At 38.6% G+C, this 12,275-nt stretch overlaps 1 protein-coding gene across 3 annotated transcripts in view; it reads right to left on the minus strand.

Moving 5' to 3' along the window:
• ncam1a (neural cell adhesion molecule 1a) overlaps positions 1-12,275 on the minus strand; it is a 780,402-nt gene that overhangs the window by 30,243 nt on the left and 737,884 nt on the right. For all 3 annotated transcript variants that reach the window (XM_060936138.1, XM_060936137.1, XM_060936141.1), the window contains one exon: positions 853-1,060. In XM_060936138.1, the coding sequence (XP_060792121.1) occupies positions 853-1,060 (208 nt within the window). The remainder of the gene's footprint in view (positions 1-852; positions 1,061-12,275) is intronic.

Here is a 12,275-nt window from a genome sequence, read left to right on the forward strand (position 1 = left end):
AAAAATGTTCTGAGAACACAGAAAACTCAGTAGTTCCAGAAAGCAAAAAGAAACTCAAACATTTAACTCACCTAAAATTTGTAAGTAGGGTTAGTCACTTTTTTTTTTTTAATTAGTTTTTTTTTCTAGCTTATTTTCAGGCATATCGCTGATTTCCTGAAGTCAGTTCACTTTTCAAATCCTAGCAATGTGATTAGCATGAAACAACACCAACTTTTATCTCAGGTCAGCCTGGGCGATTTCTTTATAATACTGTTCTTCCCTGTTTTGAGGCTTCAGAGGTTATAAAAGATAAGATGTCCTTTAATACACTGGTTATAATATCATTCTACACTGAGCTCATACAGACGCCATGGAAAATATGGCAGAATCCAGAGATGGTTTTGCTTGGATATTTCAAACTATGACCCATATATGATGAAATCCATGTTGGGTACTCTCTGATCACGGCATTGTCAAAAAAAAAAATCTCGAGATATACTCAAGATGTGATCCAGGTTCTTGGAAAAATTTTTTACAAGATATCATCACATTCTTGGGGTTTTGGCACAGTGAGAATTCTACCATTTACAAATCATTCACAGTAACCGTTAATGATAGTGATTTTACGTCTGTGACATTCTTATTGTAACCTGCATCACGGTGCAATGCTCTCAGCTCTGAATGAGCAGTCCATGCCATTACTGCCATTATTGTCATTTACAGAATCAGGTAAGCTCCAATCAGGCCTGTTATGAGTTTTCCTACAGATCTGATGGAGCTGGTAGTGAAAGAGGAGTTCTGATGGATGGTGCAGTGCCTGTCACACACATCAAAATAAAACGGAAGGAAGCAAAGAAATTAAGTTCTCACGTGAAAGCTGCCTTGCCCTCTTCAATGTCCTTGCCCTTGGTGGAGGGGTCGGGCTTGCCACAGAATTTGACGGCGATGCACATGAGCAGGCCACATTTGTTGAGGAAGTAGCAGGTGACGTCCACGCCGACAAGCAGCAGGATGAAAACCACGAGGAGAATGCCCACGATGGCCCCTGTCCCAAGGCTTGAACCACTGGCTACTGGGTCTTAGGAAGAAGGAGAGAGAAACATGCTCAACGTGGGGTTCTGAAAATGAAAATTCAATGCACAAGACGACTTCTCTCACTAAGTCTAGTACCAGACTGTCTCATCTCATTCATCTCATTATCTCTAGCCGCTTTATCCTTCTACAGGGTCACAGGCAAGCTGGAGCCTATCCCAGCTGACTACGGGCGAAAGGTGGGGTACACCCTGGACAAGTCGCCAGGTCATCACAGGGCTGACACATAGACACAGACAACCATTCACATTCACACCTACGGTCAATTTAGAGTCACCGGTTAACCTAACCTGCATGTCTTTGGACTGTGGGGGAAACCGGAGCACCCGGAGGAAACCCATGCGGACACGGGGAGAACATGCAAACTCCGCACAGAAAGGCCCTCGCCGGCCACGGGGCTCGAACCCGGACCTTCTTGCTGTGAGGCGACAGCGCTAACCACTACACCACTGTGCCGCCTAGTACCAGACTGTGCACATTTAAATTAAGATAACACACTACTAACAGTGGTGATGCACCACAAGAAATGCTTGCAGCCGTGATCAAAAACATGAATCTCCAGCGTCAGAGCTTTGCATCATCGGTGATAACAGGAACTAACTTGTTTTGTTGAATGTTCCAAAACATGAACTATAAATGGATAAAATCTGTTGTTCTTAAATCAGCAAAAAAGTAGGCAAATTACTGTGGTATAAGATCATGTTAAGGACTTGCTATTATTGGAAAATAATCCTATCCAGAGTGTTAACAGTAACTTTGCTTTGCACCAGGCCAATTACACAATCTGTTCACTGATTATTTTCCTATAAAAGCACACCCCAAGTGTTTTATTCTTTACATAAATGGAATACGGTAGCATTTTTAACCTAACCTCTACCCATCACATTTTATCGCATGGTGAGCCACATAGTGATCTTGTTCACGCATTTTGACATTTCCTTGTACTGAGAAAATAACACAAAACTCACGGGAAGGATAAGGGCAGTTATTAAATTGTCAACAAATGTTTAAAGAATGTGACCTTATAAAACAAATTCAACAGTCTTACGAAACAGACATGGTTCTTGAAGGGTTCATTAGAATATTAAGGGTTATTAGTTTCCAAAAAAAATCCACTTGGAACATCAACACCTCTCACGGCATTCTACATAGAACCTTTAAAGGTTCCCCTAGAGGGACAACTGAAGAACCTGTCATGGTTTTTGAAAAGTTATACACTTTCCTCAGAGTTTTGTAGCATCATCAGGCCATAATTGATCCATTTTGATGTTTTATTTGGAGTCATGTTGATGAAGTTGCTAAAACCCAACCCCAAATAAATAGTTCCATCTCTAAAAATATGAATTAGATAGATTTTGAGCATCACAAAAAAAAAAATTGACTGAGGAATTTAAGAAATCATTCCAGGAAAAAAAAAATTGTGAACACATAAAACAAGTGCCTAATATTTACTGACTGTCTCAACATCATTTCATTTTTTTCTCAGTACAGGGAAACAGATATTAGGTTAGAAATTCACTGTTCCATAAACTAAATTCATTAACTCATGCTATTGCTGAGCGTATTTTGACATTTAAAAAGAATGATGAGGAATTTATTGACTTTTTCTTACAGCTTATCATTTCTCCATGTCTCTCTGAATTGTTCATCTGTGTGTCCTATGACTAATATCAACAATAAGCTTTAATGATGTCTCAAAAGTACATCTACACATGTCTGGCACTTTCCACTTCTTGACGACATGGGAATCATGCTTAATATAGCATCCATCCATCATCTGTAGCCGCTTATTCTGTTCTACAGGGTCGCAGGCAAGCTGGAGCCTATCCCAGCTGACTATGGGCAAGAGGTGGGGTACACCCATAGAGACAAACAACCATTCACATTCACACCTACGGTCAATTTAGAGCCACCAATTAACCTAACCTGCATGTCTTTGGACTGTGGGGGAAACCGGAGCACCCGGAGGAAACCCACACGGACACGGGGAGAACATGCAAACTCCGCACAGAAAGGCCCTTGCCGGCCGCTGGGCTCGAACCCAGAACCTTCTTGCTGTGAGGCAACAGTGCTAACCACTACACCACCGTGCCGCCCCTGCTTAATATAGCAATAGATGACAATTTAAAAAAAACAAACAAAAAACTGGGTTATTCAATTGTACTTTGCATGTTCGATTTGAACAGGTAATCGATAACTCGCACAAAACAACAGAAACAATAAGTTAAAATATTCTGCATAATTACTTATCCAGTTGAACATATTTTTGGTGCATCCTTAAGGGGAAAAATAAAATTATTCATTGCTGAATGAGGAACAAAGTCACACACACACCACACAAACATATGCTTCCTGTGGTTAAATACAACAGCTGAAATGTACAGGACAGCACTTCCTTAGAACGACTGCATAACATTTTATGCTGTAACACAAAACTGAAAACCTGTTCATCCTACACTGCTCATCTGCACAACATCCACTTTTAGAGGCAAAGTTTTTGGAGCTTGTGTCTTCCATCTGGCATTTTTTTAAACATACAAACAATGCTAGCATGAAGTTGAAACTCTAATCTTATTATTACGTGTTTGGTGCTTTAGAGCATTGTTATTTTAGAGGACTTATAAACAAAGATATACAAAACCACATGTTTACACACTGGAAAAGACAGAAATTGGGCCATGTTATGCATTTCAACAGAAAGACGACCAGTGGTAAACAGGAAGAGCTGTACTACTTAAAAGTCTCATCTCATCTCATTATCTGTAGCTGCTTTATCCTGTTCTACAGGGTCGCAGGCAAGCTGGAGCCTATCCCAGCTGACTACGGGCGAAAGGCGGGGTACACCCTGGACAAGTCGCCAGGTCATTACAGGGCCGACACATAGACACAGACAACCATTCACACTCACATTCACACCTACGGTCAATTTAGAGTCACCAGTTAACCTAACCTGCATGTCTTTGGACTGTGGGGGAAAGGGGAGCACCCGGAGGAAACCCACGCGGACACAGGGAGAACATGCAAACTCCACACAGAAAGGCCCTCGCCGGCCACGAGGCTCGAACCCGGACCTTCTTGCTGTGAGGCGACAGTGCTAACCACTACACCACCATGCCGCCCCTACTTAAAAGTGATTAAAAAAAGTTTACACCATGGAAAGACTTTCTTTGATATAGGGACATAATTTTTCAAAGAATCTAAATGTACAGAAGACTGAGTGGGCGGTGGAAATATAGTGAGAATATTTGCCTTTGGTCCATGAGGTCTTAAGTGCAATATGAGCCGTTAAGATCCTGTTAATGTTCTGATACTGCCATTGCGCCCTTGAGCAAACCTGCACCCACGCAGCAAAAATATCAACTGTCCATAAAATAACGTGAATACATCTAGAGCAATTACACGTACACCACAATTATGCAGTACATAAACCCCAGCCTTCTGATTGGTCAGGAGGTGGTGATTTAATTTTATAAACAGCAGCTCTGACAGGTTCATAGCAAAAGCTTGTTCTAATATCGTTTCTATATATAGGATTGTGTTTAAGAATGGACTTCTTGCCAAACTAATGTGTATTATTCATCTGGATGTTCATCTAAAGGTTATGACAATCTGTATTTTAATTCATGTGAATGCATTTCACCTATTTTTAATTTAATAAGCATGTTTATGCAGAATAACTAATCATTTGCGAGTGGATAGAAAATATTTAAGTGTGTTTGATGTTGCTGTGAAGCTCTAACTCTTCCCAGTTTTAATCTGATATGGAATTGGCATTATGGATGAGTTTTAGAATTAACTAATTTTACAAAATTGTGCCTCTGGAATGTATGGATCACATTCCCCAAGACCACCTCCCAAAGGGGGAGGCCAAAAGCCCATTGGCCAGATTGATATTTTGCATAATTTAATATGCATGACAAGCTTGCAACAAAACTATCATGCATGCTCAGAAACTCTGAACTCTTCATGTTTACCATCTATGAACGTCCAAACTGCAATTCAAGAAACTTGGAGTGCTTCGTTGCTTTCCATCGATACGAACCTACACTCTGAGAATGCACCGCTTCCAGCTCCAACATCAAGATTAACCATTCAAGAAACTTTGAGATCTTTGTTTAATGGAGGCCTCACTGACCCATTCTATGAATTTCCAGCTGCAACACAAAGATTCACTTTGCAAGACACTTTAGCCACGAGACTCACAGAACTCCTACAACCTCAAGAAATCTTTAAACACTCTAGTTGCAAGCTCATCTTCGACGCAGCACAAGAACTTCCAGACAAATACACAAGTAACACATTTCCATGTAATCATTGTGATAACCTAGGTGGTTTTTGATTGTTTTCTGTATATGTTCCTTTGCATAAGTCGTTTCCTCTATTGAAATCTACTGCCACTATGCTGTATAGGCTCAGGCTTCTAACTGATTACAACAGTAACTCAATCCATCCATTCCTTTCATGTTTTTTGTGTTTTCAGTATTTTCTAGTTTTAGGAATTCATGTGTATGTTATGAAGATTTGTGACTCAATGTTTGTCTTTTCTCATGATTTCGGTCCCTGGATCCCTTGCTTTTTGTTACCTAAGCTCATATCTAAATTAATCTCATATCTAACTTAGGGAAGTTACAACAGAATTTTTTTTGACTGTGCAGTATGAGGAGTTTCACAATGGTCTAATTACAGACACCTATTTATCACTAATTTCTGTGGATGGACTTGTTCCTATTTAGGTTACATAATAATTCTGTGTTCCTATTTAATTTCCCCTTTAATTTGAGCTATACATTTCCTTACGTATAGTAACAGCTTACATAGGGACACTCCAAAGAAACCGAAAAAAACAGTGTGTAATCATTGATATGGTGCAGTGTTCTGTCAAGAGGCTTTTACTGAACATTATGGATGGAGCCTTCAGTGTCAGAGGTTACGTTTTTTTGACAGTCTTCTGGACCAAGGACTTTGTCCTTTGCTATCACTCTAACACTGTCTTATTAAATGTCAAGAGAGACAAAGAGAAGCTGATGAGGGACCAAAGGTTTATAGCTGCTATACCATAAGTTACAAAATTAAATGTAAGCATAAATGAATAAAAAATACTATGTCTAGTTCTACAAATAAACCACTGGTAGCACTGGCAAATTACTGAGGTATACGAGGAATAAAACTTCAGTGTGGGAACAATAACTCCATGTAACATCAGGCAACATCACACCACCCCACTGTTCATTATGTTCTTGTAAAAGCATATCTTGTCATGTTTTATTCCATACTTAATCACAATCTGGAGAAAAGTATGACATCCTTTAGTGGCTTTACAATAAATAATAAAGCTGCAACAATGTGTGGTCTTGAATGACACATAAATAATAATGTAAACATTATAAAGGCGTAAACATAAATGTAAAAATGTACACTTTTAAGTGTAATGACTACAGATTAAAGCGTAACTTTCTAAGTGTTGAGAAGGCTGACTTTCATGCCTTCAATCCCATCATATCTGACCCCACTAACTTGACTGAAAATATGCTGCCTTTAAATGGAAAGATGGCAGACATGAGCAACTCTGTTCTGAGAAGAGTGGAAAGTCATTTAAGGGCCAGAAAAATGCAAAAGAAATAAATATTTTAGTTACATCTCATGAGTGACAATATTTACAAATAACAGTGTGTATTTTTAAATAATATGCTTATTTTTGGAAATATATGATTTTGTCTGGACACATGTTTAAATATCACAAACTGCAGCTTTAAATGTAGCAGATTAGATAAGATCAGATAGCAGGCCTGTTTGTTGGTTAATGAGGATTATCCCAGAATAGACAAAATGCAAGAAATTAAGCCACTGTAGCTGGAAAATAGCCCATTTATAAGTTTTTTAAGCTAATATAGTCAGACGCACAAATGGTTTCAGATAAAAAGAACATTTCTTCTCAAAGTTGCAATGCAAAAGTATCCTTGAAAGTACAACAGTGGTTCTTAGGGTCCCCAATTAAGTACTGTGAATAACTCTAAAATATACACTATATCCTTTCAGGATGTTAAAGTGCATATTCTGGACCAATTTCGTGTTTTTTTTTTAATATGAAAGTATGTCCCTTTACACACTCATCCAGAAGGGTAATTTTGCACAGGGCCATCTGTCTACAGCAGAAAAAAATAAAATAAAACGCGTCTGGAAAAATCCCAAGGGAGTCTGGAGCCAGATTCGTGACGTTGCCTGCGGAAGCGCCAGCAGGCTGCGCGAGCTTCGCAGTTTCAGTGCACAGCCTGTGTACACCAAGCGCTCCCATTTCTCTCTCATTGTCCGGTCTTTTGGGAAACGATAAGTACTAATCCCATCATGATTGGTGTTGCTACACCCTCCTACGATACATCTGTTCACCATTTTAATAATTACGCGATAACGAAGAAATTTGCAGAAAACCGCCAGGCTGGTTTGTTTTCTCATAAACAAACCAGCACTGACGTAGGATTCAGAGGGAGGCGTCCCGCAGATGACGTCGCGAAAATCAACGTTTCCCGGGAAATCCAAATGCAAAGTTTTTTCAGAGGCGGACCAATTCGCCTCAAATGACTTGATTTCAACTGAATTTTTCTGGTATTGCGTTAGGTAAAAAAAAATTGCAGAGAATGCAGAATGTTACAGATATTTGAGCAAAATTTTATATAAAATAGGAGAATTACATTGATCTTGCTCCTGAATTTACCCGTGATATGCCCTTTAAGTAAAGGTACAAAAGAAAAGTGACATGTATTTATATCCTGAAAAGATACAATTTATTGAGCTGTATAGATGGCCAGACAAACTGAGAAGTCCAGAGTAGTAGGAAAAGTGAGAAAATAGGAAAAGTGAAATAAAAACGTTCTGCTAATTCAGCCTTCCTGGTGAATTAATATTAATTGGCTACACTCACTGCTTCTTTCCCTCAGAACTGCCTCTGTGAAGCCCTGTTATCTTTCTCCAGCACGGGCTTTCCAGTCAGTCATCATTGCCAGGTTCTATGCTTTTCAGGATTGAGAGCCTGGGTTATATGGGATATGTGTGATTGGAGCACAGAGCTGAATATGAACTCCTCTTTCAAGTCAACTTATTTTTTGCTTTCTTAGATGAGGTTGGAAAGTATCATTTCTGCAACTTTTTAATATACAGGCCTGTGCTTTGCACTCAGTAAACATTTTGCATGAACTCGTCATCAGGGACTGTTTAAATCAGGAAGTGCAGCCTGAGCCAAAGAATCCTCAGCGTTGTACCGGCTGTGTAATTAATTATCATTAGCTGACATTCTGTCTGGCTCTAAACTAAAATACCTATATCTAATGAAATGTACCTTTAATTTAGACCCTTATAGATGAAGTAAACACATTTAAATGTGTCAGGAGACCATGAATTATTGATGTGTTCAAAGCAGATTTAAGACGGAAATGGATTAGATAGAAAGCACTTTTCACAACACTTTACATCACAACATGCTGCTTCAGTGTGCTTCAGGTTGGATGATATAAAGTATAAGGCTTCTCTCAAAACATATTACATAACAATCTGTCTGAACTAGTCTTGAAAGGCATATGACATACTGTACCTCCCAAATCTAAAAAAAAAAAAAAGATACTTTTCTTCATAATACAAAATACTTTTTGCATCCATTTTTTTTTTTTTTGACAAGAAAACATTTCATCTAGCACCAGACAGCGTTCTTGAGTTTGTTTCCCTGGGGGATTTTTACTTTCAGAAATGCTTTCAAGTAGAACTTCTTTAGGAACTAGAACCCTTAAACATCCCATTATTCCTTGAGGAAACACCCTGTTTAAAAACATTATTTTCCAAATACACATATTCTAAACCAAAACCTTTAAGGGGTTAAAGGGTTTTAACTTCCTAAAAGCTTCTATTTACAGCCCTTTCTTAAAGATAAACACTGTTACAAATCGACATAGAATGTCTAAAGTTTCCCCACAGGGACAAAAAAAAAGAAGAGCTATTAAAGACTAATATATTCTTTTTTTCCCTGAGTGTGTCTAATAATGCACTCTTAGAAGAAAAAAGTCCATTATATATTGTCCATGATCTATGTAGAACCAAACAATAAATAGTTTTCCTTTCAGCGAAAGTAGAATTGCTTTAAGCTACGCTCTCATGCTTCTTTATATAGTTTAGGGTTCATAGCTTCCTAAAAGGAGAACTAGCTATTTTGTCACTGCCATAGCAAGTTATGAGTGTTTGAAATATGCTATGTAATATCAGTCCACATGCCAAAGCAATGGCCGTAAACGAGATTCGTTGAGACCTGTGTGAGACATCGTAGGACGGAAGTAAAACGTACAGCGGAAATCAAAGTGACCAACATCTGCCAACGTTGTCAAAAGACGTGTGCATTCTCTTTCGAATGCTGATGTAATCAAGCCGGAAGTTTTTTTTTGTTTTGATAGCAGTCAGGAAAGTTTGAAAAAAGTATGCAGTAATCGTCATTTAAACTCATTTTTGTGCAATATTTCATTTGGAAAACAGTTTTCAAAATGGCGGCACTGACACCTGGCTGACACTAAACGTTTCGAAGTCTCGTGAAGATCGTGCGGATAAGTGATGCCTGCCGTGGACCAAACGAACTAAATCCAACATTGCTAAAAACCGAATAGGCCGATAAATATAATATTTAATTGCAATTAGTTGCCAATACGAGTCACGATATAAGGTTACTAAAACCGAAACGTAATTGAATAACACGTTATTAAAGCAAGTTTAAAAATGACTTCAGTTCTTCTTTAAAACCATTCCTCTTTGATAAACACTCAATTGCAGGGTCCTGCACAGAATTTCTAAAAGGTTCCCCCAGAGCGACAAGATCCTTCAAGGGTTGTAAGGTTTATCAATATCTTTTTTGCATCAAATCATACATTCTTGGAAGAAATGGTTCCACCTAGCTGTTTAACACCTTTAAAAACACATTTCTTAACAAATACAACTATTCTTGTAATAAATCCCTACAGTTCACTTAAAAAATGTATCATTGATAAAACACTTTACACTGAAACTCTAAAGGTTCCCTCAGAGGGACAACCAAAGATTCTGCAAGGGTTCTAGATTTATTACCCCCAGTGTCAAATAATACATTCTTATTAAAAAAAAGGATCCTAGCAACACAAAGTTTTTCTTTGATATTCTTAAGGAACTCTTAAAGCTTCTATGTAGAAACCTACAACCCCGATTCCAAAAAAGTTGGGACAAAGTACAAATTGTAAATAAAAACGGAATGCAATAATTTAAAAATCTCAAAAACTGATATTGTATTCACAATAGAACATAGACAACATATCAAATGTCGAAAGTGAGACATTTTGAAATTTCATGCCAAATATTGGCTCATTTGAAATTTCATGACAGCAACACATCTCAAAAAAGTTGGGACAGGGGCAATAAGAGGCTGGAAAAGTTAAAGGTACAAGAAAGGAACAGCTGGAGGACCAAATTGCAATTCATTAGGTCAATTGGCAATAGGTCATTAACATGACTGGGTATAAAAAGAGCATCTTGGAGTGGCAGCGGCTCTCGGAAGTAAAGATGGGAAGAGGATCACCAGTTCGACAGTGTAAAATTGCAAAGAGTTTGAACATATCATCTACAGTGCATAATATCATCAAAAGATTCAGAGAATCTGGAAGAATCTCTGTGCGTAAGGGTCAAGGCCGGAAAACCATACTGGGTGCCCGTGATCTTCGGGCCATTAGACGGCACTGCATCACATACAGGCATGCTTCTGTATTGGAAATCACAAAATAGGCTCAGGAATATTTCCAGAGAACATTATCTGTGAACACAATTCACCGTGCCATCCGCCGTTGCCAGCTAAAACTCTATAGTTCAAAGAAGAAGCCGTACGGTATCTAAACATGATCCAGAAGCGCAGACGTCTTCCTTGGGCCAAGGCTCATTTAAAATGGACTGTGGCAAAGTGGAAAACCGTTCTGTGGTCAGACGAATCAAAATTTGAAGTTCTTTATGGAAATCAGGGACGCCGTGTCATTCAGACTAAAGAGGAGAAGGACGACCCAAGTTGTTATCAGCGCTCAGTTCAGAAGCCTGCATCTCTGATGGTATGGGGCTGCATTAATGCGTGTGGCATGGGCAGCTTATATGGTACATCTGGAAAGACACCATCAATGCTGAAAGGTATATCCAGGTTCTAGAGCAACATATGCTCCCATCCAGATGACGTCTCTTTCAGGGAAGACCTTGCATTTTCCAACATGACAATGCCAAACCACATACTGCATCAATTACAGCATCATGGCTGCATAGAAGAAGGGTCCGGGTACTGAACTGGCCAGCCTGCAGTCCAGATCTTTCACCCATAGAAAACATTTGGTGCATCATAAAACGGAAGATACGACAAAAAAGACCTAAGACAGTTGAGCAACTAGAATCCTACATTAGACAAGAATGGGTTAACATTCCTATCCCTAAACTTGAGCAACTTGTCTCCTCAGTCCCCAGACGTTTACAGACTGTTGTAAAGAGAAAAGGGGATGTCTCACAGTGGTAAACATGGCCTTGTCCCAACTTTTTTGAGATGTGTTGTTGTCATGAAATTTAAAATCACCTAATTTTTCTCTTTAAATGATACATTTTCTCAGTTTAAACATCTGATATGTCATCTATGTTATATTCTGAATAACATATGGAATTTTGAAACTTCCACATCATTGCATTCCATTTTTATTTGCAATTTGTACTTTGTCCCAACTTTTTTGGAATCGGGGTTGTAGAACAGACATGGTGAAAGATCCCAAACAAGTACATTTCAGCTCTTGTGGGTTCCACAAGTCATGGGTATTCAACAGGAACAGATAAGGATTTTATTGGCACTCTATAGTAAAAAGAACTATTTGGATCATTGTTTAATCACTTTCAAATGGATCTTCTTATACCACTGGCTCTTCCTTGAACTATTCAGAAAAACCTATGTGGAACCCTTTGACCTGGTGCACAATCTTACAAAAAAAAAAAAATAATAAGGGTTACATCTAGAGATCTAGAACTTTTTTTTTTTTACAACATTAAGCATGGTTTTTAGAAATAGTTATAAGTAGAATGAAGTGGGAAAAAAAAACCCAAAACAAACAACCCCCCCGCTAACAAATCCTTAACTATCCAAAAAAGCCTTGAAGAACTTCACGTAGAGGCCATTTCATCAGGTCCACTTA

This window comes from Neoarius graeffei, chromosome 12 (assembly GCF_027579695.1).
Source record: "Neoarius graeffei isolate fNeoGra1 chromosome 12, fNeoGra1.pri, whole genome shotgun sequence".
Taxonomy (NCBI): domain Eukaryota; kingdom Metazoa; phylum Chordata; class Actinopteri; order Siluriformes; family Ariidae; genus Neoarius; species Neoarius graeffei.